This window comes from Brassica napus, chromosome C3, assembly GCF_020379485.1.
Source record: "Brassica napus cultivar Da-Ae chromosome C3, Da-Ae, whole genome shotgun sequence".
Taxonomy (NCBI): domain Eukaryota; kingdom Viridiplantae; phylum Streptophyta; class Magnoliopsida; order Brassicales; family Brassicaceae; genus Brassica; species Brassica napus.
Genome location: NC_063446.1, coordinates 30297589 through 30323089, shown reverse-complemented (window position 1 = coordinate 30323089; position 25501 = coordinate 30297589). Strand labels below are relative to the sequence as shown.

The 25501-nt window shown below is 37.7% G+C and overlaps 3 protein-coding genes and 1 long non-coding RNA gene across 6 annotated transcripts; 1 reads left to right on the top strand and 3 right to left on the bottom strand.

Moving 5' to 3' along the window:
• Window positions 1–227: 227 nt before the first annotated feature.
• LOC125584541 lies at window positions 228–1364 on the top strand. The gene is made up of 2 exons (XR_007321457.1): window positions 228–945; window positions 1169–1364. It is a non-coding gene; the product is annotated as an uncharacterized LOC125584541 (long non-coding RNA).
• A 487-nt stretch (window positions 1365–1851) lies between these two features.
• Window positions 1852–3719, bottom strand: LOC106385842 (E3 ubiquitin-protein ligase RING1-like). 2 transcript variants are annotated; one of them, XR_007321456.1, is made up of 2 exons: window positions 2509–3719; window positions 1852–2047 (listed from the first exon to the last, which is right to left on the bottom strand). XR_007321456.1 is itself a non-coding variant. In XM_022699589.2 (2 exons), exon 1 carries the CDS (start codon window positions 3592–3594, stop codon window positions 2644–2646), a length of 951 nt encoding a protein of 316 aa, XP_022555310.1. In that variant the 5' UTR covers window positions 3595–3715; the 3' UTR covers window positions 1852–2047; window position 2643. The 2 variants fall into 2 exon arrangements, 1 of the variants encoding a protein (XP_022555310.1); XM_022699589.2 differs by having other exon boundaries at window positions 2643–3715.
• Window positions 3720–4113: 394 nt separating this feature from the next.
• On the bottom strand, window positions 4114–7914 carry LOC111204549 (sugar transport protein 4-like). Its single transcript, XM_022699588.2, has 4 exons — window positions 7584–7914; window positions 7176–7495; window positions 6336–6965; window positions 4114–6244 (listed from the first exon to the last, which is right to left on the bottom strand). The coding sequence occupies exons 1-4, from the start codon at window positions 7714–7716 to the stop codon at window positions 5783–5785; spliced, it is 1545 nt and encodes a 514-aa protein (XP_022555309.1). The 5' UTR covers window positions 7717–7914; the 3' UTR covers window positions 4114–5782.
• A 7257-nt stretch (window positions 7915–15171) lies between these two features.
• LOC125574962 lies at window positions 15172–19251 on the bottom strand. 2 transcript variants are annotated; one of them, XR_007321455.1, is made up of 5 exons: window positions 17696–17999; window positions 17490–17627; window positions 17358–17415; window positions 15761–16829; window positions 15172–15678 (listed from the first exon to the last, which is right to left on the bottom strand). XR_007321455.1 is itself a non-coding variant. In XM_048753200.1 (5 exons), exons 1-4 carry the CDS (start codon window positions 19182–19184, stop codon window positions 17361–17363), a joined length of 459 nt encoding a protein of 152 aa, XP_048609157.1. In that variant the 5' UTR covers window positions 19185–19251; the 3' UTR covers window positions 16623–16829; window positions 17358–17360. The 2 variants fall into 2 exon arrangements, 1 of the variants encoding a protein (XP_048609157.1); XM_048753200.1 differs by lacking the exon at window positions 15172–15678 and adding an exon at window positions 19091–19251 and having other exon boundaries at window positions 16623–16829; window positions 17696–17867.
• Window positions 19252–25501: the final 6250 nt, after the last annotated feature.

The following is a 25501-nucleotide window of genomic DNA, read 5'->3' as shown; positions in this document are numbered from 1 at the left end:
TCCTCGGAAGTTTGTTTCCTCGGAATTCCGTCGGAAATTTCCGAGGGATTTCCGAGGAAAGAAGAAATTCCGAGGAATTATTTCCGACGAATTATTTTCGACGACTTGTTTCGTCGGTATGTCGTCGGAATAACGATATTCCGACGAAATTCCGACGATTTTTTTCCTTAGAATCCTTGTTGTTTTATTGTAGTGATATGCCGTTCGAAATCATAATTTCTTATGTCTGACCATGTGATTATTAATTAGTATATATGCCTTTTAAAATCATATTTTCTTATGTCGACCACATTATAATGTCACCTAGCGTTGGGGGGAATCGTGATTGCAAAGTTGCTATTATGCTTAAAATCCTAAACCCGTTTTCAGTTGCAAGTCTCTCTTACACTCACCCAAAAAATTATCAAGAAACAAAAGGGTTAATAAAGTGATGAACTTTTATGATGATGAGAAGGTCAAAAGGAGTTAAACACACATCACAAGGGATTGTGGATTTTTTTGGTCAAACACAAAAGGATTGTGTTTATGTGATATGTTTTCTTTTAGATACATTATCAGTTTTTTGTTTGCCACTTTCTACGTTTCTTTTTTTTCTTTTCTCTTTTTTCCGCTTACTACGTTTCGTCATGTGATGTCCCATCTTTTTCGATGTTTAGATTTCATGTCCAAATCAAGATTGGGTTTGGTTGGGTCAACCCAAATTAAAGATGTTCATGAAGATGATGAATAAATAACACAAATGAAGAAACTGTATCTTCTTTTGTATAGCGTTGCTACTATAATTACACACACGAATTTTTTTAAAGATGTTATGGTAAGTTTTTTTTTTTTTTGCTTAAAAGATGTTATGGTAAGTTGGTAACAATGGAATCCAGAAGACTGCCGTGTATGATCCTCGAATGCCTTCTCATGTGGATTTGACAGTGGCCACTATTACATTGAAACGTGAGACGCCAATGCTTTTTCCTTATTTAAAAAAAAAAATGCTTTTTCCTTGCATATAAGAATATGATTGGACATATAACAATTTTCTTATAGAAACAATTAGACGTTTTCTGAATCAACAATGTCACTTTTAATTTTATTTTCAACCTAGAGATGGTTTTTTGGGGCGCCACGCAACATTTTGCGTCCTCCTTACTCGTTTGCTCGTTGGTTATTTTTGCAGCGGAGTGGCCGGAGAGAAGAGAAACAGAGCTACCAATCATCAGTTTGATAACGTAAACTGTAAAGACTGAAACTTAGGGTTACCAGCCAGATGAGGTGCACGTGACTTATGCAAGGGGTTTACTTAATTTTAATTGTAAGCAATCTCTGATTAATCCCACATAGCTTGTTTTTTAGTTTGTGGTTAGATATATATATATCATCATCCCTATAGGCCAAATATTCCAGATTCCTCATTATTTAATTCTACGAGTTTATCCATATATAGAAGTATAGAACATAACCCACACTAATCGTGTCGGGTAACATATCGCATGTGGTAATTAAGTGTGCCTTTTGAAAATGAGATTCCGCTGCTTCCCGCATCATACATGCCATATAAGAAGAAAAACTGAAAAAGCAATGGGAAAAATCTTGCACATTTGTGACTACGTGTAATATAGGATAAGTTTGAAAACAAAAAGCTGTAAAGTCGTTTGATACAAAGTTCACAAAACACACCACAAGGGACTGTTTCTAGATATTTATCAATCAACTTTTGTCTGCCACTTTATATTTTCAGTCTTTTGTGTCCCAATTTGTATGTCATATATGTTCAGAATTCGATGAGTGAATCAAAATCGTGTATAGGGATCTCGATTTCACATACCCCAATCATGGGATGAGAAAATAAACAAAACAGCATTTGAATGAAATATTGCGATTTTTTATTTTAACTCACAATCGTTATAATCCCAAAAAGGTACAGACGAGAACGTGTTTTTTTTTTTGTTGGTAAATGTACAAAATATGGTAAAACCTCAACGTCACTTTTTTTTTTCCTGAGAACTTGTGCACATCATTCTTCCAATCCAATCTACAAGCAATGACTCTGACCATACTGCGCCACAGATGAAAGTAGCAAAGCTTTAGGACAAGTGGTTTCATTGTCTTCAAAGGCAAAGTGATTTCCAAAAATAAAGAAAGGTCCAAACCGGAAGTACGATAACCATTAACAATTACACTAATGGATTAAGCCAAATCCTTAAATGCTAACTCAAATAACAACACTATTGCTCATAAAAAGTTGTATCTCAAAAGTATCAACTATATAAACCTTAAGACCAATATCTCCGTGACTAATACGTCTACTGAGTCCAATATCCAAGGTTAGCGCATTACTCAGAAAGCCCAAGATATCTAATAAGCAGTGATATTTATTGCTAACAGAGAGGAGCAGCAAGAGCAAGCCAGGAACTACTCTATCCCTATACAACTTCTTGATCAAGCACAGCAACATTCGAGCTCACTATTGGAAAACAGATGCCTAACACGAAAATTCAACTTCAAGCTAATACATACCGATGAAACGACCCGAGCATGACGTTAAACATAGTTAGCCACACATCGACAAAGTTCTCGCAGCCACACTACCATAAAACAGCAAGTAGTCTAGTTCAAGCAAAGGATTCTTTAGTAAGCCAAGAGACACAAACCTCAATCCAAATCATCCCGCCTGGTCTCAAGATTAGCTCCACCTCCAGTTCCAGGTGCTCCCGACCCAGAAGCATCATCATCACGTCCCCTAAACGGTAAAGGCACCTGTATACTAAACCTCCTCCCCGTCTCCACAGCCCCCTGTCCAACCCCACTAGCCTCCCCTCCTCGACCCTGAACCCTACTCTCATACTCAGGATCATCCGTGGGCAACTCAAACCGACAAACCGGACAAGAGTTATGCAATTCCAGCCACGGCATCAAACAATCCTGATGAAACACGTGCTTGCAAGGCATCTGCTTCACATCCCCACCGTCCTCAAACTCATCCATACAAACAGCGCACTGGTTCATCTCAGACCTCAGCATATCCTTCGTCACCTTAACAGTCGGCAGCCCGTCGACGGCCGATTTCGACGCCGGAGGAGTTCCGTAGCGGTTAGGATCGTTCTCCGCGAGCTGCTGAATCAATTGCTCGAGTCCAGGGCCGAAGAAGTAGTCCCCGAGGTTCCCCGGGATTCGGTTTGACGGATCGGAGGGGTGATTCTCGATCACGAACTGCACGTGCGTGCCGCTGGATCGGAGATGCTGGAGATGGTTCTGGAGAAACGACACCGGATCGAACGCGTCGTTTCGCGTGGAGCGAGGCTGCATCGATGGTTGGCCGGAGAAGCTCGGGTTTGCGGTGGAGGAAGAGGAGGAGCCGAATAGGAGAGGGAGTAAGGTGGAGAAAGGATCGGCCATGGGGAAGAAACCTCCTCCGGGATTGAGATTTGGGGGTGGATTAGGGTTTGGTTCGTCGTGTTCTTCGAGAAACCCACCGGAGCAAAGAGGGCAGAAGGGATCGGAGGAGGCGGAGGAGATTGAGATTGTGACTGTGCGGTTGCACTGGTAACAGAAGAACATCTTTTCAACCGCCGCGGCGGCGGTGGAGTTTCCGTCGGTGGACATGACGGAATCTGTGGAATTTGGTCAGAGGGGGAGATGAGAGAGAAAGAGGAAGAAAAGAACCGTCGCTAGGAGAGAGAGAAACGTTTGTGGCCGACTCAAAACTCTCCCCCTCCCAACGATGATTAAAGTATTTGGGCTTCAACCCACCAAAGGCCCATGTAAAATATGTTTTGAATTTTGAAGGAATTTCGGTTCTGTCTCTGGTCGATTATACTATGAAAGTTTCTAATAAAGATAAAATTTATATGAAAAAACATTTTAAGTAAGAAATATGAGTCAGTTCCATTTAAATCTAATTAGTTTAGGATATTCATGTACTGTATATAATATCAGAATCCAATTTATGTAATTCAATTCATAATTGATGGCCAAAAAGCCTAAAACCATCGTCATTTTCAAAGTAAAGTTACACGTCATAAATTACTTTTAAGAATGTTTCATTACTTTTTACTTTAAAAAGTGTTGGAACAGAGAAGTTCTTCAATCGGTGGTGGATGATGAAACGGTTACTCCTTTTTGTCATCCGGTAGATTAAGATTATATCAAACATTCGGTTACACGCATACAATAACGATATTGTCTGAAGCCAAGAGTCGGCGAGGTAACAAGTACCACCCGAAGCCAAGAGCCGGCAAGGTAACAAGTACCACCCGGAGCCAAAAGAATAACACACACTCTTAAAGCTAATATATAACCAAGAAAAAGGAGACAAAAGGCAGAAGAGTGATAACCAAGCTTCAGCAAGGAATGCTCAACCATGCACTCGAAGATGAACTTACCTAGCGAGACCTCATCACCCACTAACACCAGTAGAAAGGAGTAACAAGAAGGACTGGAAGCACACGAACATCACCAATACATATAACTGAACTAAAAGAGGTTAGAATCTTTAACCGTCGCTGTAAACACCCTTCAATCCCAACTAAGTCTCGCCATTGGACCTTGAAAGAGTTCTCCACGCGCCTCATACGCACCATCATACCATCACCCTAAGGCAAAGCCTAAGAAAGCTTCCCGACTACGTCTTATTCAACAGCCGGTAACTAGATAAAAACCACTCCAAATCCAACATTAACACGAGCAAATCAGCGGCAATCGACCATCACTGAAGCAAAAGCTCCAGAAAAAACATCTATCTCCTTTCAAACACTAGAAATGGTCTCGCAAAGGTTCTTATCGTCAAAGATCAAAACCACTGAAGATGACTTCAACGAAAAGAAGCAGAACTCCCAAGCTCAAGCAATACGTCAAGTCACATACACTTGTAAACCTCACTCACCTTTCCACAATGGCCACCAAGATGGCGGCAACACCACAGAGAAAGCAGAGAGACACAGAGCCTACCAGAATCTGGCGGACCAAGAGCCCCAACTCCACACAACACAGCGCCTCACACGACACACAAACGCAACACCGAAGAAGCAAGACGACCCAAATACAGATCTGGGTTTCCAGCTGCACACGCCACCACACTCGGAGAAGCGAACCTGAAGCTCGGGAAAACCACCTGGAAACCCTAGACGGACGAAGGTTAGACACAGTACTGGTAGAAGCCTTCCTCAAGCGACCACAGCCATCGCAAACCCAGATCTGTATTTGGGTCGACCAGATCTGAGATCCAGACACACGACTCCCTCTAACCGCAGAGAAACAGGGACGACGAAGGATAGAGGGACGGAACGGCGAAAAAAAGAAAGAAAACAACAACGGACGGATGTCCAGCGGCCGCCCGTGGCAGCGACCGCCGGAAAACGGACAGAGATGCGGTGGTTCCTTTTAGAGAGAAGGTGGAGCAGATACGTCCTCGATGAAACGGTTACTCCAATCATATAAGAAAATGGTAACCAGCACTTTCTGATACAGCTGAAATATCTACCGTTGACTATTCTTGTTTCTCGATTTAACATTATAACTCTTTTTTCCAAATAAATACTAACAGGAATGTTAGGTCGAAACTTCAATTGCAACAAAGAGAAATTTAATAAGAAGAAAGAATAAAGAAGAAAGAACAAACTAAGTGAAAGCTAAGTCTCTGCTTTACAAAAGCAGAGCAGCTTTCTTTCAAGAATAAACACATTATTCGACATTTCATTCTTATTTCATCCTTTGAATCATCATCACCTTTCTCTTTTCATGTTTTCTCACAAGTCTTTTGCCCAAAGAAAACTTTGTTCCATCATCATCATCATCACACCGCCTTTTGTTGCAACTCAGCAGCACTAACACCAACAGCTTCATCAGGAATAAACCTTCCCCAGAACCAGTGTGCCTTCCACACTCTATTCATCTCTTCGATTGGTACATTCTTCGTCTCAGGCAACATCAAGTAGATGAATATTGTCATAATTAAGACAAACACCGCAAAGAAGAAGAATAGTCCAAATTTCATGTGACAAAGCATTGTAAGGAAGAGCTGAGCTACAAGGAATGTGAAGAACATGTTGACCGCAACGTTTATGGCTTGTGCTGCTGATCGGATCTCTAGTGGAGATATCTCACTAGGGACCAGCCATCCCAGCGGTCCCCATGACCAGGCGAAACCCGCTACATAGATGCAGATCAGTGCCACGATAACATTAGCATCTGTTTTCCCTATGTTCCCTGTTCCAACTGTTCCAAATTTAACTCCAATCATGGCTCCAATAGCGATCTACAACACAAATAACGATTTTTCGAGAGATTGAGTGTTGGTCAAGAAACATAAAGCAGAGCTAGGGTTAGGGTTAGAATTTTGTATTTACCTGAGAGATAAGCATCTGGATACCTCCCTGGAGGAACAAGACTCTTCTTCCAAACCTATCAACTGTGAAAACAGCGACGAAGGTACACAAGAGCTCGATGATACCCGTTACCATAGCTGATAAGAGCGAGGCTTTACTACCGAACCCTAGGGTTTGGAACAGAACGGGAGCGTAAAATGTAATGACATTGATTCCGGTAAGTTGTTGGAAGAAAGGAATGGAGCAAGTCATGATCAACTGTGGTCTGTAACGTGGAAGCAAGATGTTCTTCCATGGATGTTTCACTTGCTTAGACTCCTCGCTTGCATCAATGAGATCTTGAAACTCTTCTTCCACTTCATCGGTTCCTCGGAGAGATCGAAGCATTTCCTTGGCCTCTTCAGCGAAGCCACGTTCGATGAGGGAGTTTGGAGTGTCGGGAAGGATCAGAGCTCCGATCATGATCATCATTGCAGGGACACAAGCTAACCCTAGGGAGATTCTCCACCCAATGTTCCCTTTCATCTGTGCAGTGAAGTAATTGATGATCGTTGCAACAACAATACCAAATATGATTGCTACTTGAAACCCGTTGTTGAACGCTCCTCTAAGATTCGGAGGTGCCATTTCCGACAGATAAACCGGAACAGACTGAAACCAAAACCGATTAGTATAAGCTGCCATTGTAACTTCTTTATCAAGTTACTTCTATCAATGGAGGAAATAAAATATTATAATTTTCAACTTAAAATCAATTGGCGATAACTGGATTGAATCTACCATTCTATATATTAGTTTATTAATTCTCAAAATACCAGTGTAGACTCTACATTTATTAACACAACATTTTTAGAAACTTACTTGATTGGCAAATCCGACACCGAAACCGAGTAGAATACGACCGATGAGAAGCATGGCTATGTTTTGGGCAAAGCCGTTGAAAGCAGAGCCGACAAAGAAGGTGAAACCACCAAGAAACATAGACCATTTCCTTCCAAAAATTCGGGTTATCGTGGAGGCGAATAAGGAAGAGACCAGAGCCGCTAAATAGAGAGACGAAGTGAAGAGAGTGAGAAGCTCACTATCGAAACGACAGTACTCATTCTCATGTGCGCTCTTCATCTTCTTGTACACGTGAGGGAAAAACTCTTCCAAGAACGGCTCCATTGAGGTTACCCCTCCTACAAGCAATAACAAAAAAAAACCTAAATCACACAACCAATATTTCCTAGATCAGATCAAAGAAGAACAAGACTTAAAAAAAAAAACCTGAGATCCCGAGATCGTATCCGAAGATGAGACCACCAAAAGCACCGATGAAACATGTTATGAACACTTTAGGTGTCAGTTTGTAATTATAGTTTCGAACTCCCGGCGTTTGACTGACAAACCCTCCAGCCATTTCTCCGACGTCGTGGAAGAGTCAGTGTTGAGCAGAGCAGATATTGTTCGAATAAGGCAAGAAACGTTTGATATTGAAAATGAAGAAGAGCAGTTGGAATTTATAGGATTTGAATCAACTGTCGAGTGACGTTGTGGTCGGGGAAAAGAAGAACAGCTGTTATTGGTCTTCCACTGGCCTATTCCTCTGGATCTTATCTGCTTCCGTAGATCTCGTGTCTTTTTATAGGTTTTATTTATCTTTGTTTTTGTCAACCTTCTGATCTTATATATTAGTGAAAGAAACCCTCAAAAATCAGCCTATCTATTTTTAACCCTTAAGTATTATTTTTTTTGGGTCAAAAGCCTTGAGTGTTTTTATAATGAAATAATTCCTTAACTAAAAACTGTTAGAAAATTCTCTCTCTCAACGTTTAAACACAAAATGTTGTAAACTATTTCGAATCCGTAAGTTCTTGTTATTATTCATAATGAGTTGTCCTTATATATGAGAATTACAAATAGATAAATGGAAAGATACAAATATGGAAAATATACAAATACAATTAAAAGGAAACTAGGGTTTGCTGTCTCTCCTAGCCGTCTCTCTCTCTTCTTGCTGCGGCCGCCTCTCTCTTTCTCTCTAGGTATTGGGCCGGCTTATGGATGGACCGGTTATAGACATCCATCATATGGTTTATAACATCCCCCTTGGATGTCATAACCATTCAGAGTTTGTAATACGCTTTGGATGTTGCCTCATTAAAACCTTATCAGGAAAATCCAGTGGGACAAAACCATGATAAAGGAAAAAGAGTACAACATGTATTACTCCTCCTGATGTGTACCTCTGTATATGTCCTTAAGTTGGCGTATCCCAACCTGATGGTTGAGCTTCATGGACGCCAATGACTAATGGTCTCAATACCAAGGTAAAGTAGTGATACCGCGTTGCAAAGACATAACTTGCCTGGGATCTATCATTGTGGATCCGAGAGATAACATGTATCAATCAAAACATATTAACCCTTTTTTGGGTTTTGGTTAGTATAACGTAATCTCAAATTCTTAGTTCCTTGTAGGTAACATATGATGTATTTTATCATGTCCCAGTCCTTTATGTTCGGACATGACCTAAACCTAGACAATAGGTTTACATCAATACTCATGTCCGGATGTGTATGACATGACAAATACATCAAGGCAAGGCGCCAATAGTACTTAAGGTAAGGGACGTGTATGTCTTTATTTTCAGTGCCTCGTGGTTGAACATGAGCTAAACATATATAAGATATTCACAGCAAGAACACATGTCCGGCCTAGTTGGCTTGCCTATTACATCAAGGCGCCAATGGCACTTGGGTAAGGGACTTTACCGGACCAAATACATATTTCTTGTCCTTCTTGGGACCAAAGGATCCGTGTCCAAGTCAGGGGTACTCACGACTATGTCCTTTTTGGGACATACAATGGGTTTGTGTCCGGACCAAGGGACCTTATGGGACAACCCAATGGGTGAGCTTTGGTCCATGTTAAAACCGTTTGAATACCTTTCTATAAGTCCTTTGATGCACAAGGATTCCATCTTTTAAAATGTTCAATTTGTAATCCTAAACAAAACTTTGTTTGTCCAAAATTTTCATTTCAATCTATTTCTTTAGATAATCGTTTGAAAGTCTCTCTAGAGGTTCCTAGGATATTTTAGATCATTAACATATACTTATATACTTTAGTTCTCGAGAACTTGCTGCATTTGACAACTCAATACATTCTGGGACTTTTATATATATATCTCATTATCCAGTGGACCATACAAGTAGGCGGTTTCTACACCCTTTAACCGCAAGTCTATTTTTCTTCTTTTATGACCAGACTTGTTAGGAATCTAAATGTTTGTTGCATCCACCACAGAGGAGTATGTCTCCTCATAATTGATTCCTGGTCTTTGTGGAATCCTTGTGCATATGGCCGTGCCTTATTTCTTGCTATCTCGCCATGTATCATTTCTTTCACAAAGACTCTTTTTTGTCCAACTGGTTTCACATCTAGAGGTGTCTGAACTATGGGACCAAAACCTCTCTTTTCTTAATGAACTTAACTCCACGTCCACTTTCCATTTGATCTAATCTGATTTGTTGAGTGCATTCATGTATGGACGTGGGTTCATGATCCTCATTCATTTCATAATCTCAAGTGCTACACTGCATGCAAATATATCATCAATGTCGACATTCTTTCTCTTATTCCATTTGTGTCCCGGACATGACATAACTTATTGAGGTTTCATTATGACCTTCAGTACCCTGAAGCTTGGCATCCCAAGCCTCATTGTTAGGCACCTTAAGTACAACCATGTTTATGGTTTCCTCATCCACGGCCGTGGCTTTTAAGTTTGTCCATCTTAGGATCGACCATGTCTAGGATTCCTTCGTCCACGGATTCATTAGCACATTTCTTTAATATCTGAGGGATCTTATCTTTGAAACTTATTGGTCTACCACGTTTCAAACGTACCTTAGACTCAGTAGCAACTTGATTGTGTCATTCTTGAACATCAATTCGAATTTGGTGCATTTACAGCTGTATATATGACTTAGTCATTCTATTCGGGTCAGTAACGGAATCTGGCAATTGTTTAAGCTAGCTTTTGTATAATCTTTTGGACTTCTAAATCTCATTCTTGAGTCCGAAGATCTTGCCAATATAAGGATGTATGATTCCATGTAATTTCTTTTACTCTTTTACCAGCTTATTACTTTCTCCCCCTAATCCGTGTACATGACCTTAAACTGATCACCAATATTTGGCTCAAGGTACTTAATAATTGTGGGAGAATCATATCCAACATATATTCCCATCCTCCTTTGAGGTCCCATCTTAGTTCTCTGTGGTGGAGTAATTTGTATATAGACGGCACATCCAAATGTCTTACGATGGGATATGTCTGGCTCTTGACCCGTTATCTAATCGATGGGGAATATCTATGCTCACTAAATGACCTGATGTGTATTAACTTAGATGCATGTAAATTTCGTGTGGCCCAAGCTGTGACTGGGAGTTTTGACATCATAAGTATTGGTCTAGCAATCAACTGTATGCGTTTAATAAAAGATTTCGGCCAAGCCGTACTTGGTATGGACATGTATCACGGAATTGTCCACACTTACCCCCATGGATATACCATAATCATTTAAACGCTTGAGACATGTATTCACCAGTTTATTATTTACTTAGTCTTTTTGACTGGTGATGTCCTATCAATGAGTTTCCCTTGTGTACATGCTACACACGTGAGATTCTTTGGGATAACTCTTTCTTTCTTTCAATGTGTGCCCATTTGTATATCAATTTCACATCATGTTTGAACCAGGATGGCCAATCCGGTTATGCCATAAAGTGAATATTTTTCGCAGGCATTTAGCCTCTATCATCCTGATCTTGGCATAGTAAAGACCAGTAGAAAATACAGGTATAGTTTCGACTATTTTTCTATGGTTTTGGGCGAATTTTATATATCTAGAACATTTTATTTCCTTTGCCCATTGTTTCAATATGGAAACCACTCTTATATCTTTTAAACTCAATGAGCTTCTATGAGTGAATATAAATTATTAAATTTCTTTAGTCTGGTCGTAGCTTATCATGAGAATGACTATACCCGCAACTATATTTCTTATAAACTTATATATTTAAAAAATCATTCATTCCTTCTATTAAGTTCGAAGCAAATAAAGCAATAAAATAAATTCAAAGTGATAAAACAAAGCAAGTATAAAAGCAAAACAAACATAGAAGTCGAAATCAACATTATTCTTTTAGGCAATCAGAAGTTTCATATTCCGTAGAATCATCTCTTTCATGGTCAAAATCATCGTTACCATCCTTATATACCAAATGAGCTTCAGGATTCTTTCCTTTCAGACTCTCTTGATAGAGGTCACAAAGATGTTTGGGAGTCCTACATATCTTAGCCCAATTGTTCCCCATTCCACATCTATGGCACACTGATTTGGTTGAGCTTTGTGGTTTAAAGGATACCCACGGCCTTTGCCATAGTGGTTCTCACTGCCAAATGTATAATAGTGGCCATGGCCACATCCTTTCTATCCTCCACGGCCATGGCCGTGTGGTCTATCATCCTGGACGTGGTTAGATTCTTTGGATTCTTTCTTTTCCTTTGCGACCTTATTGGCTTCAGGTAATGGGGTTGATCCAGGAGGTCTCAATTCATTGTTTCTCATCAGTATTGGAGGCTTAGCTAGCAATAGACTCATCCATAGACTTGTAGTCCGGGATTCTGAGATTCCTCCATAGCTTTTGGTAATAACACCTTTCTTTGGTGATTATATCTCGATTTGAATTCTGTCCAAAGGTCTAGAGGATTCTCAATTGTCAAATACTGATCTTTGAGACTCTCAATAAGATGATGGCGAATAATTAATATTGTCTTGTATCAATCTTTCTCATTTGCATTATTGCCTTCTATAATACATTCACCAAGTCTTTATGACTTTAGGATAATCTTTGTATCCAATACCCACTGTAAATAATTATCTCCAGGGAGATTTAGGGCAGCAAAATCCAGGTTGATTTTCGACATCTCAAATCATATATCACTCAATATTTAGGTATAATTTTTCATGCGGCCTTATTCTTAAAAACAATCAATTTGGATTTCAATCTTGTGAGGACAATGAAACTATCAATCTTAAAAGCATTTAATCAATCAGTCAATTTCTAGCAAGTCTCAGCAATACGATTTCTATGTGCTCATAATATTATGGTTTATCAAGACTAGCAAAAACGGATTCAATTAATCACTCAATCTGTTTCAAGGCTGATTTTAGCAATACTAGAATATAGATTTCAAGCATAATTTCAATGAATCAGTTTCAAGGCTGATTGGTATTTAGCATAAACCGTGTGTAAATAATCTACCTAGTATCTGAATTTATTAAACCTCAAAAACATATAATCAGATCAATCAATTTAATAGAACTCATAAGCATAATGAATTTAGGGTTTCAAGTTTTAGATTTGCGGATTAAGGTTAGGACTTGAATTAGGGTTTCATGATTTCTAATCAGATCAATCAATAAAATCGAACCTAACATACAATCTTAAACCTCAAGACATTAGATTTTATCATGAATCTATCAACCTATCGGATTATATAAGCAAAGCAAGCTAGCAACCTATCGGATTCAATCAATGCTTTAACTGGCTGGTCGGTTTAATCAATTTTAAATCAGATGAACAATTAACCAAGCAGGATGAGAAAATAAATCTATCAATCCTAACTGTGATCAAAGCATTAATAAAAAAAAGTAGGTCGGATTTAATAAAGACTTAAACAGATCAGAATTATTAAACTAGCAGGATGAGAATAATAAATCTAGCAACTTAACTGTCAAAAAATTCTAGCAACATAGCATCAGATTCAATCAGATTTAAAACCTCAATGATCAAAACCGAAAACAATTTTGATTTCAAAAATATCCGATTAGGGTTTTAATATGTGATTTGATAATTATAGTATAATTAATTATAATACTTATATTATTTAGGGTTTATAGATATAGGGTTAGGGTTTATCGGATTTTAACTTGTAAAATCCGATTTGGAGTTTTAATCATGTAGGAACATGATTTAGGGTTTAGGGTATCAAATTTTAGAGCTTCGATTTACTCATTAGGGTTTGATCTATTATCCTATGGCTTTTATCATAAAGATTAGGCTTTATGGTTTCATTCCTTATCAAACAATCCAAATTCGATTCATATGTTCTTAGATTTCGAATTACATTTTAACCTAGATGTTTGTTGAAACCGGACCACCAAGAAGGATGAACCGCGAGCTGAACACGAACGGGACGCGAGCTGACTCCTATCGGATCGAGCTGCTTCCTATCGGGTCGCGAACGGATTGAGGCTGATGTCGCGAACGAGCTGGAGCAAACAGGAACGGGATCGCGTCTATCGGGTTGCGAACGTCTGATCGGGAACGCCTTGATCGTCTGTCGCGAACGAGCTGGAGCAAGTTGGAAACGCGAGCTGGATGAGCTGAGATCGGGTTGATCTGGTCACGAACAGGTTAGGGATCGGGATGGTTTGTATCGCGATCGGGGTTTAGGTTTCTCGCCGGGAAGATTAGGGTTCAAGCCGGCTAGGGTTTTAGAGTTTGTTGATTTGGGTATTAACTTAAGGATTTAGAGTTTCGTGTTGTTAACGTGTTGTAAACTTAAGAGATTGGAATCTGTAAGTTCTTATTATTATTCATAACATAAGGTGCCCTTATATATGAGAATTACAAATAGATAAATGGAAAGATACAAATATGGAAAATATACAAATACAAGTAAAAGGAAACTAGGGTTTGCTGTCTCTCCTAGCAGTCTCTATCTCTCTCCTCTTGCTGCGGCCGCCTCTCTCTCTCTCTCTAGGTATTGGGCCGGCTTATGGATGGGCCGGTTATGGACATCCATCATATGGTTTATAACACAAAACAAGTTGTATCTTTATTAAAAGCCACACGATGTTTGGTTGTCAGTGACTTGTCACTAAACCACAATTAAAATCATTGGTTGTGGAAGCAACTTATCATACTGGTTAAGGTTTTAAGATTTATACATTCAAATCTGAGATTATCTCAAACAATGCAATTTCTTACAGATTATATATGATGCAAACTTTTGTATAATGTGTGCTATCCATTGTGAAAAAAAAATATCCTTTTGTAGACCAAAAAAAAAAAGTGATATCAAAAAGCCTAAAATCTCAAAAGGTTCAACCACAAGTATGTACTGTCTCAAAATGAGTGGTTTAAGAGATCGAGACATACTCACTCAGTTTCAACTCAGTTGTCGTTGTAGATTAAAATTTTCATTTTTAAAAAGTGTCATTTTATAATTTCAGTTAAGTCTGGGCATTCGGGGTTCCAATCGATTTCGGTTTTGTCCAATCAGGTCTCGGTTTTTCATGTTTATCAAAATCATTCAGGTTATATGAAAGTTTGGTTTGGGACCGGTTCGGGTTCTATCGGGTTCAGGTTGAAGATAATAAATCTTCAAAGAACCGGTACAACCCGATGAATTTTTGGTTCCGAGTCCCAATCGGTTCTTCGGTTTAATATTTTCTGATATGTATCTACTTTATAACCAAAATATAAGTAAAATCGGTTCTTCGGTTTTAAAATACCTGATTTGTACCAATTTTGTAAACAAAACATAAGTAAAATCGATTTGAAAAAAAGTTCATGCAAAACATTATTCACTGAAAACAAAACCAAAATCTAAAAACTTCAAGCTTCAACTGCCACCTTCAACCATCAACCTTCATGTAATATATATTCATTTTAGATGTCAATAATATCTTAGTGTATTTTGGATACAAATTAGGAATTGAGATCATGTTTGGTACAAGTTCTTTTTATGACTGTGAATGTTTCGGGTTCTATCGGGTATCTATTTAGGTTCGGTTCGGATAATACTTGTAACCCAAAATACCATGAAACAAGATCTATTTGGTATTTATGTCAGATTCAGATCGGTTCAGTTTCGTTTTTATCGGATTGGACTCGATTTGGGGTTTTGGGTTCGATTAATTTGGCTACCCCTAATTTCAATACAAAATTTATGAATTTATATGCTACTTTATTTTTTATTAGTTGAAATATGGTTCGGTATTATAGATAATGATGATTTTTTTAAAAATATATAAAATTAAATGTTTTCTTAATTTGTTTACACAAACATAAAACAACAACAACTAAAATGAAATGGAGAGAGAGAGTAGTTTGTTGGTGCCGTTTTAAAGACGAGTGCACGTTGCTCATCATTCCTCTGTAGTCAAATAATATTTTGGAGATCTATACATCATCTTGGTCAAAGATGATAAGGTAAATAATCAAATTTGTTAGCTGGTTTTTGTATGTTCCCTGTTCCAGCCGTTACGAATTTGACTCCAATCATGATTCCAATAGCGATCTACAACACAAATGATGATTTTTGAGAGATTGAGTGTTTGCCAAGAAACGTAAAGTAGGGTTATGGTTAGATTTTGTATTACCTGAGAGATAAGCATCTGAATACCTCCCTGGAGGAAAAAAAAAACTCTTTTTCCGAACCTATCAACTGTAAAAACAGAGACAAATGTACACAAGATCTCGATGATTCCAGTTACCATAGCCGATATGAGCGAGGCTTTACTACCGAACCCTAGGTTTAAAACAGAACGGGCTCTTAAAGTGTAATGACATTGATTCCGGTAAGCTGCTGGAAGAAAGGAACAAAGCAAGTCATGATCAATTGTGGTCTGTAACGTGGAACTGAGATGTCCTTCCATGGATGTTTCACTTGCTTAGACTTCTCACTTGCATCAATGAGATCTTGAAACTCTTCTTCTACTTCATCGGTTCCTTGGATAGATCGAATCATTTGCTTTGACTCTTCAGGGAAGCCACGTTTGATGAGGGAGTTTAGAGTGTCAGGAAGATTCAGAGCTCCGATCATCATGATAATCACTGCAGAGACACAATCTAACCCTAGAGAGATTCTCCATCCAATGTTCCCTTTCATCTGTGCAATGAAGTAATTAATGATCGTTGCAACAACAAAACCGAATATGATCGCTACTTGAAACCCATTGTTGAACGCTCCTCTTGGATTTGGAGGGGCTATTTCCGTCAGACACCAGAACCATACTGAAACCAACACCAAAACCAAAACCGATACTGATCAATATAAGCTGCCATTGTAGCTTCTTCAGCAAGTTACTTCTAACCATGGACGTTAGAAAATGTTAAAATTATAGACTTACAACTTAATTTTTTTATATATTATTTAATATATAAGATGTTTTTGATTTTTTATGGAATGTTATATATTGACTACTCAACTGAAACCAATCTAAATATTCAGGGTTACATATATGAGTTTAGAACCTTCCTACTCAATCATTCAGACCTGATAAAAACAATGTAAATGTAAATCATGTAAATGTACAAAAAACCTAAGATAAGAACACAGTTTTTTTAAAAATGTAAGAAATCTGGTAATTCCTTAATGACACGTTTTCCTATGAATATGAGCACATCCTTCTTCCAATCCAGCTTCCAAGCAATGACTCTGGCGATATACTGCACCACAAATAAAAGTATCAAAGCTTTAGGACGAGTGGTTTTATTTTCTTTAATGCAGAAGTGGTTTCAAAAACCCGACGATAAAGAAAGCCCAAACCTGAATTAAGCATACGATAAGTATTAACAATGACACTAATGGACTAGCCAAATCCGTAAGTGACAACTCTATTGTTAAGTACGTGGTTGTATAAACCCTATGACCAACGATCATCCACCTAATCTCTCCTTGACTAGTCCACTATTTCTGCTACTCTTGGACTCGTATCTGACTGGGTAAATATGAAGTTTATGATACTCTTACGCAGTACCTATGCCCATTTCACACTAACCCTTTCTCTAGCATATTTGCATCAAAATAAAGAGCCAGTGAACATAACCCCTACAGATTATTCTCTATCCACATGAACATTGTAAAGCAAAGAAATCAGATCACCAAAAGTACTAATCACCAAGCTGCTTACAATAAATACCACATGCCAAATTCAAAAAAGAGAAAAACGGAAGGTAACGAAGTAGTTATGTAACCTTTCAAAGCTCGTGGAGACCGATGAACCTGTAGTGGATAATCGCCAAGTGATCGAACCTATATCAAATGAAATTATAATTAACTTTTTAACACAATAAAGAAAAAAAACTTAGAAAAATAGATTTTTATACCTATCGAAGTTGCGGTGTACACGTTTGCGATAGCGGTTGTTGTTAAAACCAATGGCCTCGCCCATTTTAACGAAAGAGTCACCGTTGACAAGAGTTTGTCTTGCAATCAGAGATGCTGGACCAACATGATGATACATTCTGCATGTTACAAAAAGCAGAACATAAATAATATATAAAACTGAAACTAGGGAGACAAATTAACATACCTGTGGTCGTTGTACGCTCTAGTGTTGTACACAAATAAACCTGTTGTCCCTTCTGGTGCAGGATCTGTAGAAATGGGGATCAAATTGGCCTCAGCCGCAAGCAAGAGTGACTCGATCTGAGCAGCGTTCAACCACCCAACAGCAGACTCAATTACCGCTTCACCCACAAATGCTGTAAAAAATGAAAAAAAGTATGGTCAGGAAAATGAAAAAAAGTATGGTCAGGAAAATGAAAAACAAAACATAAACGAACACACAGAAATTACAGAAATGTATATATTAAGTATTTTCGATGTTAACGATGCTCGATGCATAAAATGAACTGTGGGTCCCTTGAAGGAAGACATCGACAATAGTGCAGAAAAATGTGGATTAACATCGACCAAGTATTATTTGTTCATTATGTAAACACTGTTCATATATAATATAAATAAAGAAAAAATGTAGAAAAATGATTGGAAATTTAAAGCATAAGATAAGAGTGAAATCATTTTTACATGCAGAAAAAAGAAATTTAAAGATAAAGGCAATCTTATATTAGATTTTGAAAATAACTTCATTTACCCTCCACCAAAAAAAACGACTTGTATAAGCAAACAAAACTCTTACATTACTCGAACTGCTCTATTTTCATCCTTTCTCTTGTAATTATTAAAACACAATTGATCAAACACGTACGTATACAATTAGATCATTAGAAAAAATTGTGATATCCACACCACACGTTAGGCTGAGATTTCGGATAAAAATAAGGACTCTTTTTACCTAAATTGTTAGTAGAGTAGATGGTGTTGAAATGGTTACGCTAGAGGTGTAAGAATTTCAAAATGATAAACACGTTTCATTTTTTATTTGTAAAAAAAAAAACAACAAGAATTTATTTAGCAAAGAGCGTGTGTTCACTCACATCATGCATGAACTTCTACATGTACTATTCACTTTTATAATATTAAAGATCAACAACACAAATCTCAAGAATCTATTAAAAAAATGATCAAAGTATATATCAACTTTTTACATGTAAATTAGCAAAACATATCTCAAGAATCAGCAAGTATTAACAATCTATATATGTTAAAAATGATTGTCAAGAATCGATTAAAACAAAAGATGTTCAAGTATATATCGGTTCATACATGAAGTATTGCGTGTGTATATATCAACTTTTTACATGCATGTAAATAAACAAAACATATCTCAAGAATCAGCAAGTACTAACAATCTATATATGTTAAAAATGATTGTCAAGAATCGATTAAAACAAAAGATGTTCAAGTATATATCACAGTTCATACATGAAGTATTACGTGTGTATACGTTTCTTAAACTAGGAATCACATAAGTGCTTTGAAGAACTTAACATAGATGTGACAAAAGAAAAGAAAAGGAAATTACCGTGGTTCTCCATCAAGCCTTGAAGATTGTAGCGGCCCGGAGGAGCTAATGGTGCGTCGTTCCACGGAAGCGGCGGTGGGTGCAAGACGGCCATTGAAGAAGCTCGAGCACCGGTGAAAAGAGAGAGAGCCGGAAGTTGCGATGAATGTAATCTCTTGAGTCGTTTACAGAGAGCCGCCAAAAAAAATAATGTGGGGCCTGGCTCGCGTTTTATAATAAATTAATAGTACTAATTTTGTAGTTTATTTGTGTAAAAACCGAAAAAAATAAATAGATAAATGTTATGAAAGATTAGCCGCAAATGTTGAAAAATATAAAAGATGTGGGGCCCGCTGCACTATTTGCACAGTGAATTTCTCTTCTATATAAACGATCGTTTCGATCGATTGTAAACACACCATTCCTTCTTCTTCTAATAACACATCCTCTCTTGTTATCAGTGTTATCTTCTCCTACGGGTATAAAATTTTGCCCTTATTTAAATTTCTTCGATACAATAAAATTCTAGTTTTTTTATAACACGTTATCAGCACGATCACTCTGCGATTCGGTAAAATTTATTTGTATCATTTATACCCTGTTATAATGGTCGGTATACCGCCTCTACTATTATTTATATCATGTTATAATGGCCGGAATACCGCCTATATTATTTATTAGTAATTTAATTAATTTAATGGTCGGCCGAGCCGCCTTATATCCTGTTTATTATTTATTGGTCGGCCGAGCCGCCTTATATTGTGTTTGTTATTAATTGGTCGGCCGAGCCGCCGTATAATTTATTTATTACTCTGCATTGATCGGCTGAGCCGTCGCATGATTTGTTGTCATAACATAAATATTTCATTGCTATAATTTTTACTTTTATGAAATTTTATAGATTTGATTGACTGTTTAATACGATATTTTCAGACTGATTTTTAGTGCACTCGATTTAACCCAACGGTCACAAAGAATTTTTTTCAAAAATTTCCCCTTTCTCCAACGGTCATGAACAGTAATTTTCATCTATAAATACAACTCATTTTCACTCCATTTCATCATCCAAAACATTTCATCTTCTCTCAAAAATTTCAAATCGCTCTCCTCCGATTTTTTTTTTCAAGAAAGATGATTCGCGCACTTTTGTTTTTATGTGCCATTTTTATTTGTGTTTCTATTTATGGTTTATCCGTTGGAGAATTTACTCCAAGAGAATTTAGGATGAATATCGGTTTACTTTTCTTTACATCGCTTCTCTTTGTAATTGCATGTATGATTAATGTAAACGGTTTTTAAATTATGAAGTTCTAATAAAATTATTATTTTGTGTTTTAGAAATACAAATGGCAAACATCGAGAAACTCCAGTTCCCAGCTCTGAAAGTAACCGGCGAAAACTATGTCAGATGGGTCACAAATGTGAAACCCTATCTTGTAATAAAAAAGATAACCGAAGCGATAAAAGTCGGTAACAAATCGCCACCCGAGCATATAGCCGAAGCGATAATCTTCCTGAAGAAGCACTTAGATGAGAATCTAACTCACGACTATGGAGACGTTGAGGATCCAGCCGTACTATGGCAAGCCTTGAAAGACAGATTCGATAATCAAAAGGAAATCAATCTCCCTCACGCTCTTGAAGAGTGGAAAACCCTCAGGTTTCAGGATTTCCAAAGGGTTAGAGATTACAATTCCACTATCTTAAGGATAGTTGCACAATTAAAATATTGTGGTAACCCTGTCACCGAAGCAGAAATGCTTGACAAGACATACAATACTTTCCACAAAGAACACAACGTCTTATCCCGAATTTACAGAAAATGTGGGTACACCAAATTTTCTGAATTGATGGTAACACTCATGTTGGCTGAAAAGAACGATGAGTTACTAATCAAAAACCATAATTCCCGACCTACGGGAGCCAAGGCATTTCCCGAAGTGAATGCTACGGCGGTAGAATATTCGGGAAGGAGAAACCAGACCAACCGAGGTCGTGGTCGGCGTTTCAACAACAAACGTGGAAAGCCTTACTATCCTAAAAGTATTAGATCTAACAAATGGGTTAGATCTGAACAACCTCCTAAAGGAAAAGAAACCGAAGAGGATACCACAAAGAAAAGTGAGACTGTATGTTACAGATGTGGATGTAAAGGACATTGGTCCCGTACCTGTCGTACTCCCCCACATTTGTGCAAGTTATATCAAGAGTCCATAAAAGGAAAGGCTAAAGAGGTGAACCTCACGGAAAATGTTGAAGGGACCTCATACCTTGAATCCTCCGACTTCGCTAATGAGCTGGACTAGATTACTCCTGAAGAGAATCGAAATGCCTATGATAAGAGTATTGAATAGTTTTCAGTATTACCATGTATAATTATTATATTTCATGTTTTAAAAAAAAAAAAAATAATGATGTTTTTAACGTCATCTTATTGTATAATTATGTGTTTCCTTATATGAATGAATTTTATGTTTTTCTTTTATTAATATTTATGACAATTTCAGAAATGGATCAGAATGGTAATGAAGCAAAATCCAAGAAACGGATTCGTGAAATATGCATACCAGATAGTGGAACAACGCACACTATTCTGAAAACAAAAGAGATATTTCTCTGATATAAAACCGACAAGAATTGTCGTCAATACAATATCAGGTCCTGCAGACGTGATTGAAGGAACTGGTAAAGCAAATTTTACTTTACCGAATGGAACAAAATTTTCCATAAATAATGCTCTATATTCTCCAAGTTCTAAAAGGAATTTATTGAGTTTTAAAGATATATATCTTCACGGATATGATACTCAGTCTGCAACTGAGGATGGAAAGAAATACATGTATGTAACTTCTGAGAAATGTGGCAGAAAACACATATTGGAAAAGTTTCCAGAACTTCCTTCGGGGTTACATCATACTTATATCGATGAGATCGAATCAAATCTTTTAGTAAAACAGAACCCAGAAGAGTTCACATTATGGCATATCGCCTTGGCCATCCAGGCACTACAATGATGCGTAAAATCATAGAAAGTTCACATGGTCATTCACTGAAAATCCAGGAGATTTCTCAAGGGAATAAAATGACATGTGTTGCATGTTCTCTAGGAAAATTGATCGTAAGACCATCGCCAACCAAAATCGATAAAGAATCACCAAAGTTCCTTGAAAGAATTCAAGGTGATATATGTGGACCGATACATCCACCATGTGGACCATTCCACTATTTTATGGTATTAATTGACGCATCCAGTAGATGGTCACACGTTTGTCTATTATCATCTCGAAACATGGCATTTGCGAGATTTCTAACTCAGATAATCAAACTGCGGACACAGTTCCCTGATTATAATATTAAAAGGGTTAGATTAGACAACGCTGGTGAATTCACATCCCAAGCATTCAATGATTATTGTATGGTAACGGGAATTGAAGTTGAACATTCTGTGGCTCATGTTCATACGCAAAATGGTTTGGCTGAATCGTTAATTAAGCGTCTGCAACTGATTGCAAGACCATTGATCATGAAATCAAAACTTCCAACCTCTGTATGGGGACATGCTATTTTGCATGCAGAAGCACTCATTCGAATCAGACCGAGTGCATACCACAAGTATTCCCCACTACAATTAGCGTTTGGTCGAGAACCAAATATTTCCCATTTAAGAATCTTTGGTTGTGCAGTATATGTGCCTGTAGCACCACCACAACGAACAAAGATGGGACCACAAAGAAGGTTGGGAATATATGTTGGTTGTGACTCTCCATCGATTATAAGATACCTAGAACCACAGACTGGTGACGTCTTTACAGCACGTTTTGCTGATTGTCATTTTGACGAAAATGTATTCCCAGTTCTAGGGGGAGAAAACAAAAATGTTGGAAGTGATATAAAATGGAGTGTACCATCATTGTTATATCTTGATCCTCCCACTAAAGAGTCAGAACTAGAAGTTCGACGAATTATGCATTTACAGAGTATAGCTAACCAGCTACCTGATGCATTTGTAGATACCAAGACGGTAACTAAATCTCATATACCAGCTGCAAATGCTCCTGCTCGTATCAAAATGCCAAATGAACAAGAAAAGGAGGATGACACACGAGAGCCAAAAACACGCCTGAAGCGTGGTAGACCTGTTGGTTCTAAGGATAAGAATCCTAGGAAACAGAAGAAAGCTGAAATATATGATGCACCCAAAATAGCAGAAAATATTTTGGAGGAAATAAATGATAAGGATTCTGATGAATCAGAGCATCATGAATCAGAGCATCATGAATCGAAAGATAATCATGAGATTTCTATTAATTACATCCATAATAAAAGGATATGGAATAGAAATGAACAAAATGACCTTGATGATGCTTTCTCATATATTGTGTCAAGTGAAATAAATGAAGAAATCGATGATCCAGAACCAAAATCTGTCTATGAATGTCAAAAGAGACATGATTGGGAACAATGGAAAAATGCAATACAAGCTGAACTTGATTCGCTTAATAAACGAAAAGTATTTGGATCTATTGTGCTCACACCTGCAGATGTGAGACCAGTTGGGTACAAATGGGTTTTCGTTCGAAAGCGAAATGAGAAAAATGAGATTACGAGATACAAAGCTCGTCTAGTGGCTCAAGGTTTTTCTCAAAGACCTGGAATCGATTATGAAGAAACGTATTCTCCAGTTATGGATGCCATTACATTTAGATTCCTGATGAGTCTAGCAGCTGATAAAAATCTAGAGATGCGTCTCATGGATGTTGTTACAGCTTATCTATACGGATCATTAGATACTGATATCTACATGAAAATCCCTGATGGATTTAAAATGCCAGAAGCATTAAGTTCCAAACCTAAAGAGTTATGTGCAATAAAATTGCAAAGATCATTATATGGGTTAAAACAATCTGGACGTATGTGGTACAATCGTCTCAGTGAACATTTAACAAAAGAAGGATATGTGAATGATCCTATATGTCCATGTGTTTTCATCAAGAAAACAATATCCGGATTTGTAATAATCGCGGTATATGTTGATGATCTTAACATTATCGGAACTCAAAAGGAAATACAAAAGGCATCAGACTATCTCAAAGGAGAATTTGAGATGAAAGATCTAGGACAGACACAGTACTGTCTTGGCCTACAAATAGAACATTCACAAAATGGTATATTTGTGCATCAATCCACATACACTAAAAGAGTGTTGAAACGATTTAACATGGATAAATCAACTCCTCTTAGCACCCCGATGGTCGTTAGGTCACTTAATATTGAAAGTGATCCATTTCGACCACCTGAGGAGAAAGAAGAGATACTTGGTCCGGAAGTACCATATCTAAGTGCAATTGGAGCGCTGATGTACCTTGCAAATTGTACACGGCCTGATATATCATTTGCTGTGAATCTTTTGGCAAGATTCAGCTCATCTCCAACCCGAAGACATTGGAATGGGATCAAACATGTTTTTCGTTACCTCCAAGGGACCATTGATTTAGGCTTATTTTATCCTAAAAGTTCAAAAGGTCAAATGGTTGGTTTTGCAGATGCAGGATATCTTTCAGATCCACACAAAGCCCGATCGCAAACAGGATACGTTTTTACGATCGGAGGCACTGCTATATCTTGGCGTTCCCAGAAACAAACGCTCGTGGCTACTTCTTCAAATCATGCTGAGATCATTGCACTCCATGAAGCAAGTAGAGAATGTGTATGGCTGAGATCAATGAGCCGACACATCTGTTCAAGCAGCGGGATTGGCGAAAATACGGAGCCAACTATTTTATATGAAGATAATGCAGCATGTGTTGCTCAAACAAAGGACGGATATATCAAAAGCGATAGAACGAAGCATATTCATCCGAAGTTCTTCTCATACACTCAAGAGCTCGTGAAGAAGAAAGAGATTGAAGTAAGATATGTCCAATCATGCGACAATGCAGCTGACCTCTTCACAAAATCACTTCCGACTTCGATATTCAGAAAACATGTTCGTAACATTGGAATGCATCATCAGAAGGATTTATGACTGCTCATTCGAGGGGGAGCTTACGTAGTTGTACTCTTTTTACCTTACTATGGTTTTTCCCATTGGGTTTTCCTAGAAAGGTTTTTAACGAGGCAACATAGACGTTAAGCGAGAGTGGATAGTGACACCGGTCCCCAAGGGGGAGTGTTATGAAAGATTAGCCGCAAATGTTGAAAAATATAAAAGATGTGGGGCCCGCTGCACTATTTGCACAGTGAATTTCTCTTCTATATAAACGATCGTTTCGATCGATTGTAAACACACCATTCCTTCTTCTTCTAATAACACATCCTCTCTTGTTATCAGTGTTATCTTCTCCTACGGGTATAAAATTTTGCCCTTATTTAAATTTCTTCGATACAATAAAATTCTAGTTTTTTTATAACAATAAATTAATTATTATAAAA

Coding starts and splice junctions, on each gene's coding strand:
- LOC106385842 (XM_022699589.2), bottom strand. CDS start 3,594: ATGTCCACCGACGGAAACTCCACCGCCGCCGCGGCGGTTGAAAAGATG.
- LOC111204549 (XM_022699588.2), bottom strand. CDS start 7,716: ATGGCTGGAGGGTTTGTCAGTCAAACGCCGGGAGTTCGAAACTATAAT. Junction 7,496..7,583: donor ATACGATCTCGGGATCTCAG/GTTTTTTTTTTT, acceptor TATTGCTTGTAG/GAGGGGTAACCTCAATGGAG. Junction 6,966..7,175: donor GTGTCGGATTTGCCAATCAA/GTAAGTTTCTAA, acceptor TTTTGGTTTCAG/TCTGTTCCGGTTTATCTGTC.
- LOC125574962 (XM_048753200.1), bottom strand. CDS start 19,184: ATGGCCGTCTTGCACCCACCGCCGCTTCCGTGGAACGACGCACCATTA. Junction 17,868..19,090: donor AGGCTTGATGGAGAACCACG/GTAATTTCCTTT, acceptor CATTTTTTACAG/CATTTGTGGGTGAAGCGGTA. Junction 17,416..17,489: donor GTACACCGCAACTTCGATAG/GTATAAAAATCT, acceptor CATTTGATATAG/GTTCGATCACTTGGCGATTA.